This window comes from Leptosomus discolor, chromosome 5, assembly GCF_034619465.1.
Source record: "Leptosomus discolor isolate bLepDis1 chromosome 5, bLepDis1.hap2, whole genome shotgun sequence".
Lineage (NCBI taxonomy): Eukaryota > Metazoa > Chordata > Aves > Leptosomiformes > Leptosomidae > Leptosomus > Leptosomus discolor.
In genome coordinates this window covers 1,794,243-1,822,060 of record NC_141395.1, presented here as the reverse complement: position 1 = coordinate 1,822,060, position 27,818 = coordinate 1,794,243, and the positions used below count along the sequence as shown (strand labels likewise).

Here is a 27,818-nt window from a genome sequence, read left to right as displayed (position 1 = left end):
AATGCTGGTGTCCCGCCGGATCCGTAACTGCCCTGCCCCGGCCTTCCCCTTTCCAAACATCAAACCAAATCCTTAAAACAAATTAAACCAGCAGAAACTACGTGAAAGAATCTCTACAAATGAAGTTCTACCTGGCCAGGGAAGCCAGCGTTGCCACCTTTCTAGGAAGGACTGACTTGGCTAGGAAGGTGCCAACGCGCCCCCGAGGCGGCGAGCTCCCTCGGCGGCGAGCCGAGCGCCCGGCAGCTCCAGGACGGGCACCCAGCGTGGGCTGCGGCTCTCCCTCGCTTCGCTGGCGCTGGTGCCAGGCCCGGGCCGACAGGACTTGACCGTATGGATGTGGTAAAACGAAAACCCACCGTTATTTCAACCGCGGAACTGAGGAGAGCGGGACCCACGTCCTGAATGAGACAGCGGTTTCTTTTATTATGCCACCATGTAAACAGATTTGGTATAAATAATGTTCTCATTGATCTTCATCCAGTTGTTCCAAAAGAGTCCTCCTCTGTTTTTCCAGCTCCCCTTCGCTCAGTTCACTGCCAGAAGTGTCCCAGTTCCCCTGCAGAGAGAGGCAAGGTTACTGGTAGGGCACCGGTTCTTTCCCAGCGCAGCCGGGGCGCCCCGGCGGCTCAGTCACCCCCCAGCTCACGTTCATGGGCCGCGTTAGGCCGCAGAAGTGGGTTTTTCAAAAGGCATCTGGAGGCCAAAGCAGCTTATTTTAAGCAGATAATATCAAAAGCAGGCACCTGCCCTCCCGTCTTCTCTCGGGAGGTTCTCCAGGACACCACCGGCACCTGCACCACCAGGGCGGGGCAGGGAATTTCCCCCCCAGAAGAGGCCGAACCAAAAGTAGTTCCTGGTTTTCATTCAACCCTTGAAAACGCTGCTCTGAGCCGCGGCGGGGGGCAGGACGGCCACCCCCAGCACGCTCCCGCAGGATTCCCCGCAGGATTCCCAGCTCGGAGAACTCTGCCCGCCCAGGTCTCCCGGCAGCGCCAGCCCGGCAGCCGCCACCACCGCGGTGGCAGAAGGCGGGGGCCACGCGAGGGCTGCGCCCCCCGGCTGGCCCGCGGGAGGGGGCACAGAGGGGCAGGCTGGTCCCGAGCGCCGCTTCGCCCCAGTACAGCCCAGCCCGGGCACTGGGATCACGTGCCTTGCTCACACTCTGCCTCCACCAGCCCCTCCTCAAGGGGTGATTGCACAGGGGGTCACACCCCACCCGAGGCAGGCCCGGGACCTGTATGATTAAGCTCTGCTTGAATATTTGGTCCTTTTTATACAGAAACGGGACTGGAAGGTCAGTAAGGCCTCAGCACCCTGAAGGGCACCTGCACACGACTGCAGCAGCGTGCCGAGACAGAAAGCCCAAAGCCCCAGGCCAAAAGTTAACAGGAAAGCTCACAGAATCTTTTCCAGGTCGCTTTTTAGTAGGAGATTTATGTTTTGATTCCGATCTTTGTCTGGCTCTATCCTTTTCGCTCTCTCGCTCTCTTTCTTTTTTGTCTTTCTCTCGTTCAATATCCGATTCTGGCGAATCCTGCGTGAATAAAGGGGGAAATACTTAACATTCATACAAAATTATTAAATATTCTACAACCACCACACCTCAGAAAAGTCTGACTTCATTTCAGTCTAGGCAGAGAAACTGCTCGAAGGGGTCACTAACAAGGCACATCCCGCTGAGCACTGGGGAAATAAGGAACTGAAGGGATCTGGAAAGAAAAAGGAGAGGTTCGTGCGGCGCAGGACGACTTCCACTGTTCTTGTGCCCACAGCAAACGTCCTTCCCTCAGGAAGGGCTCAGCCTGGGAAGCGCGCTGCTGCTCGGCCACCCTCCGCCGCCTGACAGCGGCCGGGGTTTTGCCGGGTGCGACCCGCGCTGCGAGGGCTCGGGCGGCACGACCTGGGTTTTGACTCCCCGTCCCACCCCACCGCCAAGCTGACGTGACCCTGCGGGCGCCGCAGCCCCTCGGCACGAGGGTCCTGACGACGGCTGACGGCGAGGGTCGCCCCTCCTCGCGGGCACCATCCGCCCAGGGCGCGGCCGACTGCTCCCAAGTGACAAAGGAACACGGCGGTTTGGAAGAGTTTTGCGGCCACACGAGTTCAAAGACCCAAGTTTGTGTCTCCCCCCCAGGACAAAAAGCGTCCTGCGGCCTCGCCGATACAGGGAAACCCCCCTCCCTGCCCTGCTGGTGCTCCAGGACGTTCGACACCAGAGCTCCCAGCGCAGCCCGGGCGGACGGGAGGAACGATGCTCCGCGCAAGGCAAAAGGAAGAGGTGGCAGGGACCCCTCCCAGCTCCCCCCCAGGAAACACCAACGCCCGCCGTGGCCAACGCCGAACACCGGGCTACCAGCACGGCCCCTCACGGCTGGGTTGGGGTTAACCCCCCCCCGCCAGTTTATCACTCTTTATGTCACCAGTACCCCCCCCTCCAGCCTGAGCTGCCCCCGTCCCCGCTGCAAGGGCGGCTGCACGGTCAGGTCACAGGGACCCCCCAACAGGACGGGGGAAAGCGCGAGGCGGCGAGTGGGCCAGCTCGAAGGGAGCCGCACTTACAGACTTGTGTCTTCTCTTCTTGCTCTTTTTCTTGTGTTTTTTTGACTTCTTGTAACTCCTCTCTGCAGACATTTGAAGAAAAAGTCAATGAAATTACGGAAAACGATGCAGCCGCAGCGATAAAGCAGTAACACGGATTCAAGACCAAGACAGATCCCGTACCGGATTCCGCACTGGACGAACGCTCCGAGACCGACCGGGACTCTGACCGCTGCCGTTTCTTCTTCGAGTGGCTGTCGTCGTCCTCCGACTCGGAGCCCTTGAGGGACAAAACCGACGCTGTTAACAGGGCGACAGCGCGACAAGCGGCTACAGCGACAGAACCTGAAGGCGGCACGAAGCACCTTACCGAGCGAGAGCGGGAGCGCTTCCTGTGGTGCTTTTTGGACTTTTTAGAGTGCTTCTTGTTCTTTGAGTGGTGATGCTGACACTCGTGCTAGAGGGCAAGAGAAGGGAAATGTCACAACGGGCCTACAGGACGCAGCGAGAAACTGAGCGCGTTCCTCGTCACCCACAAGGCACCTACAGCCTGCAGTTGTTAAAAAAAATACTAAGAATCAAGCGTTTATTGTGCCAAAACCCACGGAAAGCTGCCAGTACCGCCACGCTGAAGCTGCAACAAGGAGCACCGCGAAGCAGACAGCTTTAGGGGGGGATGCACACAGCTGCTACCACCCGGATCCCCGTTTCGGTGCTTCCCACTAAAGCCCCCGCTCACGATGGAGCGGAACGAGCTGCGCCCCTCGCTGGGCCAACCTTCCAACGCTGACACTAAGCCGTTTTACGTTCGCTTACAAACCTCAGAAAATGAAACAAAAGCCCCAAAAAGCGTGGGCTGCAAATCGAATCTCACTTTATCGAGGAGAAACCGGCACCTTATTCAACACGAGTGACGTGTCAAAGCTTCTCCAGCCATTCCCAAAGTTAAGAGCGAGACTGCACGACGTCACCCCTTCTGCACGTCGGCAAAACCCTGGCTGCAGCAATACTAAACAACCCGAAGCTGCATCTGCAGAGCTTAGTATGTTCCTCAAGTCCCAGACCTCCAGCGAACAAAACGCTGCAGAAGTTGTATTTCTCATTTCATCACGTCTTCCAGGAAATTGCAGCGAGAAACAGGTTTTTTCCAAAATAAATGAGGAAATTTTGATCTAGAGTAAACTTCTGAAAATTCTTGTGGGAAAGCAGATTAGAAGAAAAACTACGTCTCAAGTAACTCCCAATAACTGTGACCTGTTTCTTCAGCTCCTCACTCTCTAGATGTGGTTTTACTTTCAGGTAACACAATGCAACAGAAATCAGCAGAATTCTGTTAAATCCCTCTCCCTTCCCGCACAATTTAAGAGCCACCCAGCTGAGGCTGTTTGGTACATTCTCTCATCAGGAAGAAATAAAGCAGCACTTACCTCTAGTACATGCATGAAGTCTTTAAATATCCTCTTTCTTTCGGACTCCAGAGTGATGTCTTCAAACGCTGGTTCCTTCACGAACCGGTCTCTGATCTGCAGTAAAGACACCAGTGACAAACTGGTACCAAACACAGCCGGGCAGAAATACAGACAGCAAGAGGAAAAAAAAAGGGAAAAGAGGGGTTTTCACGGGCTGACGAAGCCGCTGCGCCCTTGCAAGGCTGAACCGCTGCACGCCAGCTGCGCAGCCCCCGGCAAAACCCAGCCGGAGGGAGGGACGAGGAGCCAGGCCGTGCCTTCCTGCGCCCGCCATGCCAGCATCCATCCGCGTACTGGGGGTACTGGGAGAGGAAAGGGTGAGGGGTTTTTTTAAGGGGTATCTTAAGCAGAACAAAGTTGCAGGCTTTTAGCTTAAGCAGAGTGCTTCACCTCTCTTTAAATTCAGTTTGGGGGCTTTGTGGGATTGTTTTTTGGGGAGTGGTGGCGGGTCTAAGGCCCTCTTTTGGGGGTTGGGTCTAAGGCCCTCTTTTGGGGGTTGGGTCTAAGGCCCTCTTTTGGGGGTTGGGTCTAAGGCCCTCTTTTGGGGGTTGGGTCTAAGGCCCTCTTTTGGGGGTTGGGTCTAAGGCCCTCTTTTGGGGGTTGGGTCTAAGGCCCTCTTTTGGGGGTTGGGTCTAAGGCCCTCTTTTGGGGGTTGGGTCTAAGGCCCTCTTTTGGGGGTTGGGTCTAAGGCCCTCTTTTGGGGGTTGGGTCTAAGGCCCTCTTTTGGGGGTTGGGTCTAAGGCCCTCTTTTGGGGGTTGGGTCTAAGGCCCTCTTTTGGGGGTTGGGTCTAAGGCCCTCTTTTGGGGGTTGGGTCTAAGGCCCTCTTTTGGGGGTTGGGTCTAAGGCCCTCTTTTGGGGGTTGGGTCTAAGGCCCTCTTTTGGGGGTTGGGTCTAAGGCCCTCTTTTGGGGGTTGGGTCTAAGGCCCTCTTTTGGGGGTTGGGTCTAAGGCCCTCTTTTGGGGGTTGGGTCTAAGGCCCTCTTTTGGGGGTTGGGTCTAAGGCCCTCTTTTGGGGGTTGGGTCTAAGGCCCTCTTTTGGGGGTTGGGTCTAAGGCCCTCTTTTGGGGGTTGGGTCTAAGGCCCTCTTTTGGGGGTTGGGTCTAAGGCCCTCTTTTGGGGGTTGGGTCTAAGGCCCTCTTTTGGGGGTTGGGTCTAAGGCCCTCTTTTGGGGGTTGGGTCTAAGGCCCTCTTTTGGGGGTTGGGTCTAAGGCCCTCTTTTGGGGGTTGGGTCTAAGGCCCTCTTTTGGGGGTTGGGTCTAAGGCCCTCTTTTGGGGGTTGGGTCTAAGGCCCTCTTTTGGGGGTTGGGTCTAAGGCCCTCTTTTGGGGGTTGGGTCTAAAGCCCTCTTGGTTTAAATCGCTTTCAAGCAGGAGGAATTCATTCACAGCAAACGTCACATTTTACTGACGAAGTGACAGGACAATGTTTACGGGTCTAAGCTGTATAAACTTAGGAGCACCAAGAGCTTGGAGAACAGAGGTGTTTTTCTGACAGCGCTAGCGTGCAGCCGCCTGCTGGACAGACTGGGAGAGCCTTGCACGGCGGAGCGGCGATACGTACGTCCTCCCAGACGGCGTCCAGTTCGATCGGCGGGGTCGCTTGCTTCAACATGCTCTTGAAGGCGGACTCCTTCCGCTTCATTTTGCGAGCTTCTTCTTTTTCCCGCTCTCTTTCACGGGCCTCTGCCTTTTCCAGCAGCTATAGCAAGCAAGATTCACAACGTCACTTGAAAGGTAACCAAGTAGAGGACTAATAATTGAGTTTAATGGGATTTTTGGAAAGCTCAGCGACGATTCACTTCTACAGCTTTCTACTGGCCGCTTGGGCGTACAGGGAAGTTAACCAATTTCTTCTTTTCAAAGCATGTAACTGCTCTTCCTCAAACAGCATCTAAGCTGCAGTTAATACCTCACACAAGCCAAAGCCACAGAAACACATGCAAACAAAAATCCCTCATGAGAAACGTTATGTATAAAGGAGAGAACGTTACTTTGTTCCCACCACAGAATTTCTCAAGGTAAAACGTTTATGCTTTAGAGGACAGACCTCTGCAGGCTGTGTTTTAGGAACTGATACCAGGATAAGCATCTCGAAAGCCCAGCACCTCTCCCAAGTACCACAAAAGCAGTCACAGCAGCGCAGTGAAAATACGGGCCCATTTTTGCTTTTCACACGAGATTTCATACGGCAAATTTTCAAACATTGCTATATGTAAGTACTTACGCTGTTGAACGCCAGCTTGATATTTCCTGCATCTAAAGTAGTGGCTCTTTTAGTTGAGCTGATGACCGTAACAAAATCTTCAAAAGAAGTGTTCACTTCAACCACAAATCCTTTGTCCTGTAAGAAAACGGCTCCTTTGGCATCAGGGAAGTCAGGAACCTCACTGCAGTGCTGCTGCACGCGACAGTAAGGCAGCGTGAAGCCCCATCTCCCGGCAGCAAAGAGCTCACTTGACTGATACACTCGGCATCAATTAAAAGCAGCAGCCACAAAAGGGAGCATCTTCCCCTCTTACCTTTAAGATATCTTTTATTATCTTCTTTTCATCATGGTAACGTGCTTTCAAGTCTTCAACATAGAACTTGAAAAGATCAAGTGCTGTTGATCCTGACGAAAAAACTAGATAAGTCAAAAGCTAGCTCTAATAAAAGAGCTGCATTTTTTTAGACACTTAGAAAATATACAAATAACCCTGCTCCGTTCTGCCCCAAATCCAAGCCCCTTAACCTTGCTCTCTCCAGGGCTGGAAGGGGCGGTATCCTTACCGGGCTGACCCAGCATGTTGGTGAACCTGATGTCAGAGCTTATGGTCGGGTACAGCTCCATCCAAGAGGACATGGAGTGTAATTGTCCATGCTCGTGCAGTTCGTCTAAAAATAGCTACAAAACAGAAGCAAAACCCAAGTTTGTGGTCACTGCTCACACTTCCACTTGGCCGACAGCTGGAATGGATTCTCTCGATATCCGCAATTCCATTTTTGTTAAAATACTATTGAAAAAAAATCATTTTTCACATCATTTCTTCCTGCATTTCCTTTCCATTCAGCTCTCTTTCCCCTTACTTTCCCCTACTCCTGCAATGTCCCAGCAGATGGAGGTATCGCAGAGCAGACAGAGCTCCAAGGCCGATAACCGACGCATGGCAGCCCCCTCGGCCCACCCGAGCCATAAAACACCCCCCCCAACTTCTAACCACACGACACGTCTAGGGCAGGAAAAGGGAGTCCACCAACCTGGAAAGATTCTCTGTTTTTACGCTGCCGCCGCCTTTCTCTGAGCAAACTTTTCTGTTTCTCTTCTTCCTCCTCTTTTTCCAGCGCCCTGATGTGCTCCTCGAAACAGATCAGCGCATCCTCCTTGTCCATGTCTGGCAACAGGCAACAACAGAGCGGTCAGAGTCAGAGTGAGGTATCTCTTCCCACTACCTGTAGGAAGTTTCTTACTACGAGGCAACGGCTGCAATTGTTCCTGCGAGCGGAAGCTTCACGGAGCACTGAAACCCGCGAAGACCTGCCCAGCAGCAGAACCCCACCTCCCCCAACCTGGATAAGTTATCACCGCAGGCTCAGGGCACCGAAGCCTCGAGGGAGAAGTATTGTGGACGAGCACTTGGGCATCTCCCCGCGTTACCACAAGTATCTTAAAAACACCGAGTAGCTCTGGCAGTGGTGTAAATGGGTACGCTGCTCCTAAACACCAGATCGGTGACTCATTTATAAGAAAAATATGCTCAGAATGGAAAAACTTCCTTCTTACTCTAGAAGAGTAAAACCAATTACTCTCCTAGGACAGCAAGCACAGCAGGACCTCACTCACTCCAGCAGAAGGCAGTCTAACTGTTTGCAAGACAGGTTATGTTGTCAAGTAACACCTCAAATTTCTAAGGCTGACAACTACCAAGGCAGTTCAAACCCCACGAGGAAGGTTCTCCTTCGCTTTCTCACCAAGACTGGTCAGCAAGGATTGCTGAGGCTGACAGCTCCTCCCTAGGGACCAAACAAGACAGGGTCCTTGGCAGAGGCTGCCCAGTAGCCGTGGCAGCGGCTCTGGACTGGGCACGAGCAAGCCATCCCCAGCCAGGAGTCCTCGCTGCTGCAGACAAATCCATCCCCTCTTCCAAAAGAAACGCCTAAGACTTTTTACATACTCTGAAGTTCCTCGTCTTCTGCAAACGTAGGATTGTCCATCAGATACTGCTGAGCCTCTGACCACGTAGTACAGTAAGTGACATTAGCCATGTTGTCCAGGATGTTCTTCAAAGCTTCCCAGTTCCTCTTCCGTAACTGTTTGGCTTGTTCCTGAGGAGAAAATGCATTTTTGGATTTGTTAAATCTGAGGTCGTATAGACAAATACACGACCCCTCAAGTCTGTTCTCCAAGAAAACGCAAAATTAACCTTTCATTTACACGAAAAGCAACATTTGGACCCACGTACAACTTTCACATACTGCTATTCCTTGCATCCACGGATAAACCCTTTCAGCACTGTTATCTCTGACCGTCCCCAACAGGGGGGAGCAGCTCACGGAACAGCACTCCTCTTCCAGAGCTACGGCTTGGGAACCGCGTCCAGCGAGCGGTCGGTGCTGCAGCCAGGCCCTAGGGCCCGCCGTGCTGCCGAAAACAGCCCCCGGGTAGGTGGGCCTGGGCCAACCGCAGGCCGTTTCTGAAGCGGGGCTGCTGGGAGGGCTGGCTGCTTTCTGCTGGGTTGGCTTTTCCAGCAAGGTGGGCCTCAAGGTCAGTCTCACGTCAGTCTCACCGCAGTTTGTTTCTAACGGCCTGTTTTCTGTCCCCCCAAGGAGGCTGGTGACTGCCAGCCTCGCTGCCCAACTGCAGGGCGGATGAACTGACCAGACACAGTCGGGGACAGATCCTCCCAGTTGGTCTGGTACCCCTGAGGTGGAGGGAAACACAGCGCTCTAACAAGCCCACGATAGTTTCAGTCCGATTCAGAGCAGTTCAGAACAAAAGCCATCATATAATTTATGAAAACCATACTAAGAATTAAACCCATTGCAGAACGAGCAGCAACATACCTCAATAAAACCAAAAGCCTTTCAGAGAAGCTGCTATTCTATCTGCCATACAGAGCCAAATCAGGGGTTCATCTCTGTCCACCAGCAGACTGCAATGAACTAGGGAAAGGTAACACGAGCAACCTACTCCTGTCCCTGCCCTGTCCCAGCGGCTAGTTCTTCAGGAAATTTTAATCTCCAAAATGCTGCCCTGCAGCAGGCAGTTCCACAACTTCACCTGTGTACTGTGCAGGATCACAACTGGCAATAGTTTGTTTAGGTAAAGAGGCATCACCTCCTGCCTGCTGACTCTGCTGAACACCCCTTAGGTACTGCATAATGAGAAATAAGGAACAGCAGTCCCCAACTGCACTTCTACAAAACCAGTCATAGTTTTGAAGAGTTCCACCAGTGCTTTTTTCTTTGACCCCTTCCCTCATCACACCTCTGAAACAGGAGTCCCCTCTCTGCAACGTCTCCTAACTGATAAACCTCGTCTCCCCACTGATCTTTTCTATCTCGCCACTTTGGCAGAGGGCATAACGTGCCCTGAACTCCATAAGCCGCACAACACCACTCTCATTTGGCTCTCCACGCCTTTCCTACACATCCCTCCCCTTCTGTTTGTGTTTTGACTGGCCCAGTTGCTGGGTAAAAAACTGGCCAGATGACTGGGCCCAAAGAGTGGTGGCGAATGGAGGTCAATCCAGTTGGTGGCTGGTCACAAATGGTGTCCCCCGGGGCTCAGTATCTGGGCCAGTTCTGGTTAATATCTTTATCACCGATCTGGAGGAGGGGATCGAGTGCTCCCTCAGTCAGTTTGCAGATGACACCACGCTGGGTGGGAGTGTTGACCTGCCCGAGGGCAGGAAGGCTCTGCAGAGGGACCTGGCCAGGCTGGATCGATGGGCTGAGGCCAATGCCATGAGGTTCAACAGTCCAAGTGCCGGGTCCTGCCCTTGGGTCACACCAACCCCAGCAGCGCTACAGGCTGGGGAGGAGCGGCTGGAAAGCGCCCAGCGGGAAAGGAGCTGGGGGTGCTGGTCGGCAGTCAGCTGAAGGTGAGCCGGCCGTGTGCCCGGGTGGCCCAGAAGGCCAACAGCATCCTGGCCTGTGTCAGCCATGGTGTGGCCAGCATGAGCAGGGAGGGGATCGTGCCCCTGGACTGGGCACTGGTGAGGCCGCCCCTCGAATGGTGGGTGCAGTTTTGGGCCCCTCGCTGCAAGAAGGACATGGAGGTGCTGGAGCGTGTCCAGAGAAGGGCAACGGAGCTGGTGAGGGGTCTGGAGAGCAGGTCTGGTGAGGAGCGGCTGAGGGAACTGGGGGTGTTCAGCCTGGAGAAGAGGAGGCTGAGGGGAGACCTCATCGCTCTGCAACTGCCTGAGAGGAGGTGGTGGTGAGGTGGGGGTCGGTCTCCCAAGTAACAAGTGATAGGATGAGGAGAGGCCTCAGGTTGTGCCAGGGGAGGTTTAGGTTGGACATTATGAAAAATTTCTTTACTGAAAGAGTGATCAAGCGCTGGCACAGGCTGCCCAGGGAAGTGGTGAAGTCCCTGTCCCTGGAGGTGCTCAAAACCCACGTAGATGTGGTGCTGAGGGACACGGTTCAGTGGTGGGCTTGGTGGTGCTGGGTTAACGGTTGGACTCGATGGTCTTAAGGGTCTGTTCTGACCTAAACGATTCTGTGACTTGTAACAAGTGAATAAAAGAGGTCTGAAAGACAGTTACCTTCTCTTTCTTAGACAGAAAAAACAAGACATCTTCATAAATTTCAAGACGATCACGCTCAGATATCGCATTCCAGACTTCCATCTCCCCAAACATTTGTTCAGCTTTTCTGTACGACACAAACAAAAAGCATTCAGTCATTTATTGGCAAACACTGACTCAAATGCTTACAATAACATTAATGAACTCTTCACAAGTAGTAATGCTTTTGTATGACTTCTCCCTAATTTTCCCTCTTGGGAACCTTTCTCTGTGACAGCTTTCCACCTCTTATAAACAAAGGAAACGGTTAAAAGTGACAGCTGATGCCACTATGCACTCCTCTCTGTAGAGGTGCGAGTTCACCTGCAGTGCATTACATGAGCATTTTCATCTGCGGGCTCACGCGTGCTCAGGTCACTGTTGTAGCAAACATTACACAAAATCAGACCTACGAAATTTCCAGCGAGAAGCTTATGAGATACACCTGCCTTTGGGCACGGACTTCCACAAACAAGCTACCAGAACCACTTTGTTCTCCATGGCAGATGTAAACCTCCTCTCTGTTACCTTTCATTTCAACTTAGTAGAAGCTCAACCCGTTACCATGAGCACATCACTCATTTGAGCTGGTTTTCGCCTGGGTCTTAAATCCATTCGATGAGAATGACGCTACTGGTGCTCCTACAAAAGTCTCAGTTACGGGGTTTTCCAGGCTGAGCGCACACAGAGGTCAGCACTCACCAGGAGTGAGCCAGCAAGATTTGATTATTAACTTGGCAAGCTAGTAAAGGCTGGAACTGCATTTAATATTGGTCTTACTTGTATCTCGTTGTGGATGTCATCTTTTCATGGTTTTCAAGAAAACGCTGGAAGGATTCTTTAGCTTCCTTGTATTTTGATCTCGCTTCTTCCTTCTCTTCTTTTTCTGTTTGAACTTTGTAAGCGTTAAAGGCCTGCTTTTTTTCACTTAGTTTTGCCAGAGCACTTTGTGTCAAAGAGAAAGAAAACAACAATGTCAATTATACGGAAGGGAATTAAATTAGAAAACAAAACCAAAGGACCAAAAGGTAACAGACTGGAATAATCCAGGGTTTTGAGATAAAATCAAATACAATCTAAATGGCCAGTCATCACCCTGTTTCTCCCTCAGGATTAATGAAGATCATTTAAAAACAAGCACTTACTAATAAAAGCAGTTAATAATAAACCACAAGCTGCTATCACGCTTTCAGGTTGCACTTACACATTTCACATTAAATACTATTTTTATCACAGATATTAACCACTTCTCTGCCAACGTTTACAGCAGCCACTCGTTTCAAAAAGTAACCTAGAAAGTCTTCAGTTCTGTTATTGTAAATGGGTGGGTTTATTCCCAAGAAAACAGTATAAATAGCATCAAATACAATCAACAACTGCCACGTCTTTTCCAAACGAGAAATTACGCCTAGGATTTGCATTTCTTTACGTAGGAAAGGAACCGAGTGCCCTGACAACGGTACGTGTTCACAAATGCAAAAATACCTATTAAAACAACCAAAAGTTGTTGGTAAAGTCAAACTACCCAAAATAGTATTTGCGTAGAAGTTTGAGGAAAGAACCAAGCAGTACCTGTATCTAGGATCATTAATGATCATTTTCATAGCTTGCTCCCACGAAGCATTGGATGGTACTCGCTGCGAAGACACAAAATCATTGATTAATTAGATTTGGAACCAACAATGACAGATTCCTTAACAAATAGCCCTTAGGAAAAAAAAGGGAAAGCACTGCATTTTCGAGGTTAAGAAAACATTCTTTGTCATCTTTTTTTTTTTTTTTAATTTCAGTAGCAGTCAACATGGAAAATGAAACAAGGTACTTTGGGGATTATTGCCATTTCTGCGATAAATTGTGCTGGAAGTTTGTCTGCTACAGAACTACGTTAACTCACTACACAAAGCACAAACAGATCCCATATACCCTGAGGGAAAACCAAAGCCAGTCTCGTTTTACTCCCGCTTCGTCCCCATCATTAAAACCAAGATAAGAAACTGAGGGCTCGGATGACCAGGCACCGCTTATTAGAAGCGTACCTCACTGGCAGACAAAGATATTGGCAACCACCATTTCCACCACACTTACACACAGTTTTAGAGTCACTACTTCCTAGGGCAAGAAAGAAAAAAGGGGTCTTTAAGCCAGACTAGTGTACGAAACACCGCGTACTGGATCTGTTTGTCCTTTTTCCACATGGACCTCTGCACCGTCTGTCTCCAGAGCACTGAGTGAAGCTGCCCATCAAACCACTCACTGTTCCAGGTTGAATTCGGGACAAAGACCAGATTACCAGTTTGCATTAGTGTGGGGATCATGTAAAAAGGAAGAAAATAAAGAAAAATCTGAACGGGGAGCCCTAATGAAAACTCAACACCTCCCCCCTCACCCAAAGAGCTGAAAGAAAGAAGTTTGAAGTGTGTCTTTTCTCCACTGTGGCGCTCTTTCCCCTCATTTCTTGTCTAGTACAAAAGTCCTCATCCACAACAGTGAGAAATTCTTCACCAAAAAAAAAAAAGTCTAGCAATTTCTGGCAAACACCATTTTTGTCGTTGAATAAAGCATTAAGAACAGTCGACTTAAATACCTTTTCTTTTAAGAGCTCTTTAAATGCTTGCTTTGCTTCTTCCTTTGTATTCCATGTATAGGTTTTTTTAACTGGTTGGGCATCATCATCCTCCTTCTTTGAAGCAGCACTATATAAAGAAATAATAATTTTATTATTTAGGCCTTTTTTTCCTAAGTTAGAGCCACTCAAGAGTCATAAACCACATAAACCACCCTAATCAGATAGAATGAGCTTTTTAAAAAACAGCTCAAAGAAAACCAATAATGCTGCACCTGCTGGACACCGCGGTTTGTACAAGACTTTTCCTTACAGACACTGTACACAACCAACCAAAAAAAGCAAACTATTTCAGAAAAGTATTATCACTTATGCAATTGGCTACCTGCTCAAGTTATCTCAAAATGATCCATAAAAATATAATGCTGAATCTTACCAGGAATATTTAGATATGTATTATATAAAAACATAAAGGGGAGTGCTTAAAAATACGCCTCTTGCCCTTAACCATCTCCTCCTGGCTATAATTCCCCACAGCACGTTTCTTTTTTGTTTGAATGATAAAAATCATAAGCTGCAACTCTCCACATAATCAATTCTCCGTTATTAAAAACCCAAGGATCTCCTTTCTGGTGGAAGAGATAAAAATTGAGAGTTTTGTCCATTCTGCAAGGCTCAAGTTCTACCGAAAGACCAAGATCTATCTCGCATTGCATTTTGTTCCAAGGCCAGCCCATCGCACAGACCTGCGGAAGGGGAAACAGGCAGGGTGGGCACGTAAGGTCACCCCAGGAAACTCTGACAGCTACTGAGAATCTACAAAATGTTCACGCCACTCGTGTCCTCTGGAGGGTTTGAGGGCTTTGCGAGAGGGTTGGCAAGGGGAGGCAGTTAACTTCCTCAAAAATAGATTTAATATTTTTTCCTCTCCTTCTCACTATCTCTGCTGTCAAGGATTCACGCTCACGTTTCACCGAGGAAGCAGCCGACTGCCCAAGAAGCCTGGCCCCCTCCAGCTGCGGACAAACCAGACCCTACAAGAAGCCCAAAACCGCAGCCAAGCCACAGGCTTTGCCACGTCACTCACTCTGCGGAGGCCTCCTGCTTGGCAGAGTCGTCGGCCGCGTTGGCCGCAGCTTCCCCGCCCTGCTCCTGGGCGGCGGGCGCCGAAGCCGCTTGTCCCTGGTCCTCGGCGGCGGCCGTGCCGCTGCTCTCGCTTTCCGCCGCGGACGACGCTGCAGCCACCTCTCCTTCGGGGGCCGCCGACGCTGCGGCAGCGGCGGTGGTGGTGGTCACGGCTGCGGCAGCGTCGGCAGCGGCTGGGGCGGCGGCGGTGGCGCTTGTGGCTTCTGCTGCAGCAGCTGGGGTGGATGTTGCTGGAGTTGATTCTTCGGGCTTTGTGCTACAGGTATCAAAAACCAGCAAGGGTCATGCACAAGCACTGGGGTTCCCTGAACCACTAAGTTTAAGTCAGTTTAGTTTAAGTAAGTCAATAAAGTACAAAATGAGATGTTTAGGTCTGGTTACACAGACTGTGTCACAGAAGAACACAAACCAAACTCCCCTCAGAGAAAGGAAATGCTTTGCTGAAACTGTGCATCTATGTAGGTCAATCATTTCAGTTAAAAAGAAACTCAGACTGTATTGTACGACATTCTATATATTAAGCCACTATTTGGAATGAAAAGCTACAAGGAGCATGTTTTGAGATTCAAGGACTAGAACCAGTTTTAAAAAAATAGGCAGCTTAACATAAAAAACCATTAGCATACCAGTAAAAACATACCTGTTTTCTTCAGCTTTAATCATTGCTAGAGGAGAAAGGGGAAAAGCACAATCAAAATACAGCTTCAAAACCACTTTATATATGCATGGTAAAAAGACACTGTTAACAGGATTTAATGAAAGCATAGCTTTAAATGCTTTTCAATTGTTTTTGTTACTATCAGTAACAAAATGGGTTTGTTACTATCAGTAATTTTCGTATCTGTGCCCTTTAAAGCCTGAAATCAATTCAGACTAAAACAGAATCTAGAAATCCCATTAAAAGAAAGATTAGGGTATACAAAGAACGACTTCATCGTTTCAAATAATAATTTCAACTTTAAAAGGCTGAAGAACAGAAAGTCAGGCTTACTGACACAGATCTCTCCTTTTCATTCCAACAGTCACTGACAGTTAATTGCTGTAGCACTTTAAGTACTCATTTCTTACCCCACCTGATTTTGGAGATTTTTTCCATCAAGATCTTACCCCCCTTACAGTGCCAAACAAAACTGCGCTAAAAGCAAAACACAGGAGCACAGCATCGTAGGACGCTTGTACACAAGGGGACACTGCCTTTATAATGCAGAAGGGCAATTTAAAAAGTTACTAATATTTTTGCCACATCTCAAAATAATCTGTGTCAAAAATGAAAAGCAAACAGATACCTAAGCAAAGCCTCACACACAACTTTGGCTTTCAGCAGCCAGCCAGCACTATTGCTTTGGGTATAAAACACGCGGCTGTTTTAAACCTCTTCCAAGACACCAAACCAAAGTGTAATTCTTGCTCAGTTCCAGGCTGTACTGTTACAGACGTCCAGCACCCTCTCAGCCCAGTTTCCCGAGTGAACGAGGATTAGTACAGCCGCTCCTCTGCCTCTCGTCTTCCCCCATCGACCTGAACCCCTTCACGAATCCCACTAAGCTCCTACAGGTTTCCAAAGGATTGGTGGCCGAGTCCAACCCTACAAGAGCCCTACAAGGAACCTACTGCTCAAGAGGCAGCAGGCACACAGCCCTGGGTGTTACATTCCGACCCAGTTCCCGTCCAGGGACGCGAGGAGAGCTGATGCTGCTGCCACCCAAGGAAGAACTAAGGGGATATTGGAAAAAGGGATGGTGATGAGGTGGGGAGGACGCAGGCGACAAGGCTGCTCCGCTACACAAGGCTTTTCAGCACAGTTAATTTCTAATGCCAGCTGGCAGCTAGGCTTCGATACCAAATTTCTGCCAAAAGTCACACCTCCGCACATCTTGCGCCCTCCCTACTCAGTTCCGTTAACATTACCTTCAAGATCCTCGAGCTCTTTGGGTTTTGCCCAGCGCGACTCCTTTGTTTGGGAATTATAGTAGTAGGGCTTTCCAGAATCAGATTTATACTCCTTCCAGGGACACTTGGACAACAATTGCTAATGGACAGAAAACAGAAACATAAAAAAAAAAAAAAAATCAAACTCACAACGCTGTTTTAAAATTAAAAGGATAGCTAGAAGCGAGCCACAAACACTAGGCCAAGAAACAACTGAAGGCATATACTTCCCAAAGAAAATCCTCCCTAGCAATAAACACACACATTAACTAAATATTAATGAAAGGCATCTTTCTAATAAGGAAAATTTATGGAAAAAAATCGAGGAAAATTGTTGAGAGTTCTGTCCATTTTGCACCTTCAAGTTCCACCAACATAAGGAGCGCGATACAAACATTTTTGTAACGTTTCTTATTTGAAGAGTTTGGGGAAAAAAAAATAAATCTATTGGCAGAGCTGTCCTGCTGCACTACTAATGCCAGTAAAGTCTTGCCTTCACACAAACTCACACAGTACAGTCATCTCCACCTGCACTTAGTTTACCTCAGCAGGTGTTTTTAGGTCATCTGGCTTCTCCCACGTAGACTGCTTTGTTTCAGTATTATAGTAGTATGTTCTTCCATCCGGTGATTTGTGTTCTGTCCATGTAGATTTCTAGGAAAAAAGTCAAATATACCATTAACAACGAACAATAATTTATTACTGAGGTGCTATCAAAAGCCGCTAAAGAAGTTAAACACAAGTGGAAAGCAGATGAACCTGTTTAGAGTGCTCTTCGTTAACAGAACTGTTGGTTGTGGCGGTTTGCTGGGCTGCGCAAACTACAGGATGCGTTGTCTGAGGGCGAAACAAAACAGAGCTCTGAAAAGACATTCTGGTTAATATCTGTTTTTCATCTGAATGTGTATATTAAATATACTAAGTAATTCAGCAGCAGAGGACAGGCAGCAAGTCAAAATCTAAACACATTTAAGTCAATGTTGCTTTCAAGAAATCATTCCTTTGTGACAGGAGCTATCAGGAGTCTCTCACAAACACGCACGCTTCAGCAATCCAAGGCAGGCAATTACCATCAGAAAAGAAATCAAAAGTGAATGCCACCCCAACAGCCTCAAGTGAAAGTCACAAAAGCACACCCTGTTTTCAAAACTAACAAAAACCTGCCTCAGGAAGATTCTGACTTCAAGAGAACTCAGGACTACCTTCCTGCTGCTTTTTCATCCAGACTCCGAACTCCGGGCGGGCGGAAAGCAGCTTTAGCCACCGACTTCATTTCGGTTACACCATACGGCGGAGGAGAAACCACCTCCTTATAGGGCCAACTGCCCGGGTCAATGACACAGAACGCAGGTCTCGCAGAAATAAAAGGGCAACTGATATTCACCGATATTTAATAATTAAGCGAGGTACAAAGCCCCCCGATTTTGCAGCAACAACCAAAAACTCACAACGGGGTACCGTTGAGGCCACGTGACTATTTTCACAGATTCTGCCTCTCCGTTATCTAGCTGAACTCTTGCTTTCATCACCTTAAGAACTACAGGTAAATGTCTGGGCTCTCTTCTAGAGAAGCACTTTAAAGTTTACAAAATTTTAAACAGAAATCTGACTGGAAGTTATTCATGGTCATTCCCGGTGCCATGAAAGACAAATTTAAAATCTGAGATTACTTCCAGATGACCTGCCTACCTCAATACAAAGTTACACTGATCCACAGTTCAAAGATTTCACTACTAAGACATACAGCACCAGTTCTGTCCCGTCAGCCGTTCCCCATCTGACAGGAAGGTGCAAAACCACTGAGAATCACTCGACGAAGTGATTTTGGCCTGTGTGCCACCATCCTGTTTGCAAGTTCAACCTACGTTAAACCCCCTCCCACACAGACTACTCAGTAATTATTTATTCCTATTTAAGTTACTGAATTAGGCCGTGTTCGCACAAACAAAAGCAAATTTCAAATAACATTGAAACAGCAGGGGTGGGAGGTGGGGGGAAGGGAGTTCAGCTAAATTACCAACAAACAGCAAAACTGATGAAAACCATCTTTGCTGTTAGTACTTTATATTCTTCAAAAACCAGAGCGGTGTTCTCAGAATTCCTACAGGTAACTATACAGGCTATTCTTTTTTTATTGCTGAGGTGCTTGGGGACAAAACTCTCCGTAAGCTGACAACGCTGATAAAGGCCCCAGTAAATCCCACGGGACTGAAGAACACCATGACCTTGGCCTGGCTTCTCCCGCTCAGCGCAGGTGCGCTAAGGAACAGCAAGGAAGATCGGATCCCTGCCGACTGAGTGCTGCTCTACGTGCTGCAACTGCCGAAGCAGAACACTCGTGAACATCTCACAGGCAAAACGTTACCCAAATGCAAGTGAAAGAAAAATCTGCTTTTAAACTGGTCACTCATATGGAAGGAAAAAAGAAAAAAAAAAACCATCTTCAGCGCAAATAAAAGCCCCAACTCTACCCTGGGTGACTGTCCAGCCCAGCACTTGCAAAGGTTTACCCCCGAAAGCAGCCAGCCCTCCACTAACAGGCGTCTAGGCTAGCAGTCACCTGCTGCTCAGGGAGGGCAGAAAGAGCTAAAAGCATCCCAAGAGACATCTCATAGTGCTGCCCTGCGGACCAGAAGGACTAGAACAGACCTCAAGGCTCAGGAATCAGTGCAGCTGGAACACAACACACACCTACTTCAGCTATTAGCCTTAACCAGGCTGACAGTCAAGCCAGCAAAGCAGCTCTATGTGAGGAGACAGACACACGGTTTTCTTTTAAACCTGTAAAGCCATGCATGCACACCACCACACCGCAATTAATCTTCTAAAATTTTGGTTTTCACGTACCTGAGTTCCAGGTGGTGTTACGCCTACAAAATAAAATTTAAAAAACAATTTAAAAAGGGTTTAGTCGCTTTATTTTTCTATATAAAGATTCTAATTAATCAATGTTTGAAAGAAATCCCCAAAACTTTCTGGGAATCAACAAAGATGTCTTACTGAAATGCTAAATCACATTTAACAGAAAAGTGTAATTTTTTAAATTTTATTTTTTTTTAACACTTCACCTCATTTTGGTGAAGTATTTTGAAGGGGTAATGAATAGCTCACACTTACCTACTTGCGCATCCATACTGTTCACCCCTGGCTGTAGAAACAACCAACAGACATTTCAGTACCATTTTCAGCAACTGCAGTTAAATCATCAATACATACAGCACGTAGCCAAACAAGTGCTTTCAGCAGCACAACGCTCTGCTGCCTTAAATATGGATTCCCAGCTTCCCATCGCCCACTTCATTATTCCTCCTCTTTAAATAAGCAATTAGGGTCATTGAGATCCTTTTCAAAAAGGCCACACAGACGATAAACCATGCAGGGGGTCCCTTGCCATCTTTCCAACACCCACCTTTATCTCCCAAATGAGCAGGTTGGGAGGAGAAAAAAAAGCTATTCTGAATTTCTGCTGGAGCAGCTTAGTAGGCCTCTGTTAGAATGATGTGGCACAAGCCTCTGAATTATTAGTGTTGCATTCGCAAACCTGCTTGCAAACAACCAACCCTCTGTCAGGGAGCCTTTTCGAAACTCTTTCAAACTAAGGAAAAAGATTAACAGAACTCCAACAGAGTTTTTCCAGTTCCTTTCTTTTTCTCCAGGCTTGCAGGTTCATTTTTTTGCTCAGGTTTATCCTTCAGCTCTCCCCTAAAAAATTCATTAACAAAAAGCTCCTCAAGTAAAAAACGCAGGATTTGTTAAAAAGAGCCAAGAAATCACATTGAATCAACTAGGCTTGCTATTATCCAACAGGACTAAACCAGGTGAATCGTCAATGAGTTTTAGGCCTTCACAGCGCGTTGTGCACATGAAATATTCCAGCCACTCTGCGTGCCCACGTGCCTACGAGCGTTCGCAGTCGCTTCGGCACGGCCACAGTTCCAGCTGCCTCTCCAGTAAGTAATCCCAACGCGTTTCTTTTCTCCCGCCTATGTTAATTTTCCCAAATGCCATTCCAATTTGCTGTGTACTTATCGTAAGAGCACTAATCTGACTGGAATAATAATTTTTAGGAATTAGGCTGGTTCAAATCAGCTTTCTGGAAGTAAACACCTCTGCAGATCACCAGACAGTGAACCTACACGGGAGGGGTCTGAAAGACCACCGTACTTGGGCGGAACAGTCAAGACCACAGTAATCACCCCGCTGGCCTCCGTGAGCTTTGGATTACATTTTACACCTGGAGAACGTGTTTTCCATCAGCCAGCCAAAGTTACAACAAGCCGATGATCGCATGAAGCGTACCAAGCAAACCATCACGGCTGCAAAGGAGGTCACGATTTTTTGCTCATTGACGACTCAATTTAAATTAGGAAGTGGTAAAATCAGTCTTTTCTTTCTGAAAGGCTTTCCAGGCTGTGGTACACAGGTGACAGCAGAGGGACGAGAACGTTGCCGCGACAGACAAATGCCTTCTCGGACACACACACCAAGGCGCGAGCTCCGGCCACCACTGCCGAGGGGGTTAAGGGCACAAGTAAAAGCTGGAGCTCTCTGCCATGCTACTTTGCCTGCTAAATACTACATACCCACAGACTTCATTCAATCCAAATTTATTTCTAATCTGGTATTAGAAAACTAAATTACCTCCCTTCTTGCCAAAATATGTAAAAATATACAGCAAACTCAAAATCAGACTGATTTTAGTGCTGAGCCCTCCCTTCCCTTTTAAGTCTCTTTTGGCCATAGTGCTTTTAATATTTATTTATTTTTTTCCCCTGAAGGTCTGAAATTCTTTCAAAATTTTCCTTCAGCATCACTTGTCAGAAATTCAGAACAGCTCCTGCATGGGAAGCAGAGGAAAATCACTAACCTCCTTCCTACTCGACAGCTTCTAAAATATTTAGTGCCTTGGGCAGCAGCTACGTGAGCACAGGAACTAACGCAGCACGGCTCCCCAGAATTTGCCTAAGGAGTTTCTGACTTTTACTTCAGTCACACCAGGGCTGTAACACACCCCCCCATCTCATTAACGAGAGACCATCAGCGAGAAACAAACTTGTAACTAACGGGAAGATTCTCTAGTGCCTGACAAAGCCCAAGCACTGAATTTAAGCTTTTCTCCACCGTTAGGATAATTCACATCCCTTCTCTGCTACAACTTCTCAGTCACCTGGCACGTGTCAAGGCGACATCACATCTTTTTCCTAACAGTCCCTTCTCTACTGATTTTGCAGAAACTCTGTACCTTTGTTGATTTTTCTCCCATTACTCCAGAGGGCAGACAGGCTGCTTAACACAACGCATCTGGTTACGGACAACCTACTTAGCAGATGAACTAAAGACCTCTTTCAGCAAACCCTTAATGAAAAAAATCAACTGGAATATCAACTTATTTTTTAAAATAACTCACAAAAGCAGTAGCAAATGTTTTGTGCTTGGCACTACAGAACAATTCAGAGGTCTACAGTGATGAACTCTGACAAGAGGGTGTAGTACCTGCACGGCACGAAAATAAAAAGTAATTTATCTCTGAATTTAAAGTGGAGAGAACTGGTTTTACGCAGATCCCCTACAGTTACTTTACATCCCTGAAAAGATTATGTTAATACTAAAGAAATTCAGCCTTTTCCATTTCAGAGAGAGACTTCATCTGTGATAACTTAACTCTTCCCTCGCCATTTCCACCCAAGTAACTTCTTCATACTTTTACCCATTTCAGCAAACTTTACTCGAGGTCTCAAACGCGTTGAATTTCTGAAACTTTTAGGGAAAAAAAAAAAAAATCAGTGGTCAGACAATTAGCCCTCCCTCCAAACAGCCAGAGGGCCCAATGGTTCCTGCCAAGCTACAAGCAGGCAAGGGACAAGGGAGGCAGCCAGGGGTGTGGGAAGCGTTATGGGAAGCAGAATCCAGGCAGAAAAAAGGGAAAGGCAGATGTAGATGCAGATACAGGGAGGAGTTTAAAGACTGATGAAAAATCCACAGGACACCAAGTGTCACTAGCTCTACCTCTCACAGAAATCTTGTTGGGTTTTTTTACAGATTCAAGAGCTAGATCAAACCTCACTGCGAGTAGCAAGACCTTTTTCATCACCCCACTCGAGAAAACAAAGGCACACCCACACAGCACGGCTGTGATTGACACACAGACCTTTTAAAAACCAGGAAAGTTAAGTTAAACTCACCGGAACTGTAGGCTGCATAGCAGCTTGGGACATGTGAGACATCATCATTCCAGGCATTACTGACTGCATCATTCCAGGCATCTATAAGTAAAAAGCACTTCAGATATGTTTTATGGTATTTTAAACATAAAATATGAAGATCCCTTTGTTTTTATTTAAAAGCAATTATCTAGTACTAGTTTTTAATCCAAAAAAAAAAAACCCTTTTAAGCACTTGGCAACAAAAAGTGAGATAGGGTTGTAGAATTCCGATTCCCTTCATTACACTCCCCCAAAATCAGCTTTAGGAATAACATGTCTACTGTATTCCAAAGTCTGAAATATTAATAAAGACAACCACTTAAACTACAAAACAACAACAGCAAATGATGCATGATCTGTTAATAAGCTTTGACTGAAATCCTACGTTAAAGCAGGAAAATAAAGGTTGGGAAAGATTTCTACAAAATTCCAAGGCCACACGGAACAAACCAAACCAAGGAAAGGTAAACTCAGAGTCTCGGATTAGTTCTGCTCACAGTTTTGGACAACTTTCAACCTGTCTCCCTTTCTTCTTACCTCTGCAAACAGGAAGAAACACTTTACAGGGACACTAGAAGAATTAATTTCTGCAAACAACTTCAAGATGAAGAGAGCTATTAATCATCAAAGTTCTAAAACAATTCTGAACCTTTTTTTTTTACAAGTCTGGAAAAAACCCCATAATATAGACATATAATATTAAACCATGTAGCAGCGTGAACTTGGCAATGAGGACACACCACACTACAGAAATGAAAAGTTTGAGTCTAGACTTGTAGCCGAGTTTGTTGGGCGGTACAACGAGACCAAACCACCCCAGAACTGCTGCTCAGATAAGCTAGGCTTTGCTCAAACATTTCTGCTGACAGTCTCAAAGGGATAGCTACGCAGAAGTTCCGCATCACTGAAGTGAAAAGATGTCAAAACCAGAAAAAAAAAGTGTTTAATACCTTGCCTGTCTCCCATCATTTTTGCTGATCCTGGCTTTTAAGAACTAACAAGCCATAAAAAGTGGCAAAATGAATTAGTTATACGATTTAGGTCATTAGGTCATTACGAACATGAACTTTTGGCCACTCATCCCAAACAGGTTTTGAGAAGGCAACCCCCTTCGACCTTCCAGTTACGCCCCTTTACCTTCATTGTCCTTGGCAGGCTGGCCAAGTGACCCCATCCCCCTGTATCTTCAGGGAGCACCAGGTTACCACTCTCCTCATCTTGCATCGTGTGCGGAGAGAGGGATATGGGGTAGGGCTACTGCTCCACCCTCAAATCCACAAGGTTTTCTTGGGAGGGTGAGGGAGGAAGGAAAGACTGGAAGGCGGCCCCTCCTATTCCTCGCCATCCTGTAGAAGCAGGAGAAGAAAGCACTCTTGCCCCACCGCTACTTGTGACTAAGGGGGCTCTGAGAGCGTGAAACTTCTTAAAAGCCCTGGAGAAACCCTGCGCACCGCTCGGTTTCTGCGTAACACCAACCCCAAGCCAGCAAAGGGACAAAAAATAATGGGGAAGGAGAGCTAATCCTTTTCCAAAAGGCCTTCCTCTGGTCAGTGCTGACAGGAGGCTGTTGCTATTATCTATGCAAAGCAGTCACCCGTCCTACAGGGGTTCACCTCGCAAAGGAGAAAACAAGCTACAAAACTTCCCATCCCGCAAAGCCTCACAAAGAAACCTCCGCTCTCTGCTGGAAGAAAGAGCTCAGCGTTCAGCAAAACAAGCCAACGTGGGCTGGTACTTGCAGCACAACCGTTCCGGTGTGAGAGCAGCACTGTCCTGTCCCCTCCTCAAGGCTGAAGGTAACTGAGCCTCCCATCTCCCCTCTGCCACGCCACTTATCCTTAGCTTTTTGCTCTATATCTACCAAAAAGTCCTGAGTTCTTTATAGTGCTCACTAAAATATTAAAGATTGAAATACTCAACTTATGTGAGTGAGAACAGTGGAACAGAAGCTACTAAGGAGCCGTTAACTAGAAGAACAAACTAGAATTGCTATTCAAGCTCCTAATGAACTAAAGCACACACTATTAGCCATCATGCTAATGGTCAAATCCTCCCCATCTTTTACAACTGCATTATTTTTACACCAGAAGTTCTAGCAGGCTGCCAAACCACGCTGAAGAGATTCCTACCAAGCCCTTATACAACATTTAAAACAAAAAATAAAAATAATAATTAAAAAAACCCCACAACAACAAAACCACCCCCTATCCAAAGTACTGCAAAGAAGACACTGACTTGCCAGCACAACCTCGTGGGCTGTTCTCAAAGGGTTAGTCTTTCTTGCCATCCTCTGTCTGCTCTGGTTTACTCTATACTTCTGGCCTAGTCAGTGACATCGAGTTTCTACTTAGGCAAACCATCACAAGTAGCATCACTAGAGTATTTACTATATCCAGAACCAGAATTGTTTCTATAAGGACTCCAGATTTTAATCAGAACCACACAGGAAAGGACCTTTGATCATTTAAACTAAAAGCTTCAGATTTGCAAAAGCATGGCTACAATTCTGAGTAGGCAACCTGTCAACCCGGCTTCACACCGGCCAGTCTGAATGGCCAGGTTTATTTTTCAATCCCATGACACAGGCACCAACTCTACATACACAGAATTACAAACTGCTCCCTAGGATTCAACAAGGAATCCTACAAAAATTTAAAATGTAATTGTGTCTTCCCTCCCACCTCCCTATAACCATCACCTGTGTAGACCTAAGAGTTAGCCAGGAATTCAAGAAACATGAAGTTCCCTCCCATGACTACCTCTGAAAAAACCAACTACTTTATGTTTCTAGTATGTATTAGTAAGACAACCTTACATCTTCAAAATCTAAAGAAAACTACCAAAAAGCTTTAATAAAAAACAAATTACAGAGTCATACCTACGGCTATTTATAATTAAACTTACACATGAGGTGCATCAATTACCTGTTACAAATGAGAAGAGCTTCTGCATAGGTAAGAACTGTGGCATAAAACCCCCCAAATTATTAACCTCACCATGTGCAAGCTACCGTATGAGACTTACCTACCTCAGGGATTGCCTGACATCACGATGGGAAGAAAAAGAAAAAAATAATCTTGTGAAAGCGCCTTACCTGCCCCATCGGGGGTCCTCCCATGGGGGGCATCATCTGAGGCATCATACCGTGTGGAACTGGCGGCATATTTGGTGGTCTCTGACCCATGGGGTGCATCCCCATGGGAGGATAATGTGGCATGCCCGGGTGTCCCATCTGAAAGGCAGCAACAAAAGAGAAAAGTCAGCAGGAAGCCAATGCCCTCCCCAAGCACTAATAACAAAGACACCCTCAACACTGAGCTGAAAATTACTTGAGCAATGGTAGATCGGTACTGCAAGACAGCCAGCAAGACCGTTCCCTCTTCCAGGTCCTCTAAAGCCAGAGTTAACTGCAAGTAACTAATCCGTTTAATATTTCAAAACCAACATCCACATGAAAAAAAAAAACCCAACTCCTCCATAATCTTTCATCTCCTGGCTTGTCACAGGAAAACACACTCAGTTTAGGAACGCAACTGCTTCTGCAATTACAAGTACAGTACAGTTACAAGTAACCTAAGTAACCCTGCGGCACAAAACATCTTTACTCCTGATGTCCAAGCCTGAAATAGCTTCTACACTGACTACTGTCTCCGCATTTTCCCAAAAACCTGAATCCTGTCGCTGTTCCAATACTTGCTATAGTCACAGTACTAGCACAAAAATGGATATGGACATTTTTTCCTATTTTTTAAAATTACTGAAACATATTAAGAGCTTTCTATTCTAGTCAGAAGCAACAGCTCTAACAGTACCTTAAGGTAAACCCTGGAAAACATTTTACTTTGGAGAACATTTAACTTCAATATACACACAGAAATACATTTAGAAAAGCGCACCAGTTTATTAACATGAAAACTGTTTGTAAGCAAAGTATTTAGAAGGGTCCTTAGCAGAAAAAAATAACTAACATCACTTTTTGATGTGCTTAAATACAGTTTTTCTATGATTGTTTTGTACCAGAAGACTCCCTAAAGCTGGGAGCAGGTGGCTCACACAAAGAAATCACAAACAAAACTAGAAACTTCCAAACATAACACTTAACCCCTGCCACATCCTTGAGTCTCACAAGACACTCTTGCCTGTTTACTGAGCCTCAGATGCTGTCCCAAGAACTCCACGTAGAACCACCATGTTTCCTCAGAACCTACTCAGACCCTCCTCCGAGTGGCCTCACGTTATGCCAAGGGAGGTTTAGACTGGACATCAGGGCAAGCTTCTTTACTGAAAGGGCTGTCAAGCCCTGGCACAGGCTGCCCCAGGGAGGTGGTGGAGTCACCAGCCCTGGAGGTGCTCAAAAAACATGCAGATGCGGCACTTCGGGGCAGGGTTTAGCGGGCACGGTGGTGGTGGTGGGCTGACGGTTGGGCTTGATGATCTTAGAAGTCTGTTCCAACCGTAACGACTCTGTGATTCCGAGCGTAACCGCGTTTTCTCTCCCTTTCTGAGGGAACCTGCCAACCGGGTGCCGTCTGTCACCGACCGGCCCCTCCCCGGGGCACGGAGCTCGCACGGCGGGAACGGCGCTGGCTCAGCCTCCGCTCCCCTCCAGCCGCACACCCACTCGCGGGCCCCGACGGCAACGCGCCGCCCCTCCGGAGGCGGAAGCCCGCCAACGCCGAGCGCCCTCGCTGCTCCCCCCCCCCCCCCCCCCCCCCCCCCCCGCCGCGTTCGCACCACAAAGCCGGTCCCGCCACAAAGAGCCGCCGCCGAGGCGAGGCGGCCCCGGGCAGAGGCGCGGCCCCCTCCTCGCGTCCCCCCGCCCCAGCGCCCCTCACTCACCATGAGGGAGCCGCGGTCGACGCCGCCGGGCCGCATCGAGGGGCTCAGCAGGCTGCCCCCGCTGCACCTGCCAAGAAGCCGCCCTCTGAGTGGCTGCCGCGACGAGGGGCCAAAGGGCATGAGTGGCTCGGGCTCCCCGCGGGGCGGGAGCAACGGGGCCAGGAGGCTGACTGGCTTCCCGGCCGGCCAATCCGGGCGGCCCGTCAGTCGAGTGCTCTTCGGCGATTGGTCCGCGGCGGAGGCGACGGGGCGGACAGCGTCCCCCGGCGTCAGCTGCATGAGGGGAGGGGGCTTCGGCAAGGAGAACGGGAGCGGCTGCGGGGAGGCGGTCGCCGCCGCCGCCGCCGAGTCCCCACCTGACAT

The 27,818-nt window shown here is 47.9% G+C and overlaps 1 protein-coding gene across 4 annotated transcripts; it reads right to left on the bottom strand.

Moving 5' to 3' along the window:
• Nucleotides 1-402: 402 nt before the first annotated feature.
• On the bottom strand, nucleotides 403-27,818 carry PRPF40A (pre-mRNA processing factor 40A). 4 transcript variants are annotated; one of them, XM_086466073.1, is made up of 26 exons: nucleotides 27,456-27,818; nucleotides 25,711-25,848; nucleotides 22,596-22,676; nucleotides 19,531-19,561; nucleotides 19,261-19,283; nucleotides 17,173-17,274; nucleotides 16,957-17,067; nucleotides 16,393-16,513; nucleotides 15,125-15,149; nucleotides 14,426-14,740; nucleotides 13,360-13,468; nucleotides 12,348-12,412; nucleotides 11,556-11,720; nucleotides 10,755-10,863; nucleotides 8,160-8,310; nucleotides 7,246-7,379; nucleotides 6,778-6,892; nucleotides 6,528-6,631; nucleotides 6,233-6,349; nucleotides 5,570-5,707; nucleotides 3,969-4,064; nucleotides 2,912-2,998; nucleotides 2,725-2,821; nucleotides 2,563-2,624; nucleotides 1,403-1,537; nucleotides 403-559 (listed from the first exon to the last, which is right to left on the bottom strand). In XM_086466073.1, exons 1-26 carry the CDS (start codon nucleotides 27,816-27,818, stop codon nucleotides 467-469), a joined length of 3,087 nt encoding a protein of 1,028 aa, XP_086322199.1. In that variant the 3' UTR covers nucleotides 403-466. The 4 variants fall into 4 exon arrangements, with proteins under 4 accessions (XP_086322199.1, XP_086322200.1, XP_086322201.1 ...); XM_086466074.1 differs by having other exon boundaries at nucleotides 17,173-17,250; XM_086466075.1 differs by having other exon boundaries at nucleotides 6,528-6,619; nucleotides 17,173-17,250.

Bases quoted from the DNA above. Each gene is read 5' to 3' on its own strand.
- PRPF40A (XM_086466073.1), bottom strand. From the start codon at position 27,818: ATGTCAGGTGGGGACTCGGCGGCGGCGGCGGCGACCGCCTCCCCGCAG. The intron at 7,380-8,159 runs GTATGTAAAAAG...GCCTGTTGCCAG, and splicing joins AGAAGACGAGGAACTTCAGA to ACATGGACAAGGAGGATGCG. The intron at 6,632-6,777 runs GTAAGGATACCG...TGACTTATCTAG, and splicing joins CAACATGCTGGGTCAGCCCG to TTTTTTCGTCAGGATCAACA.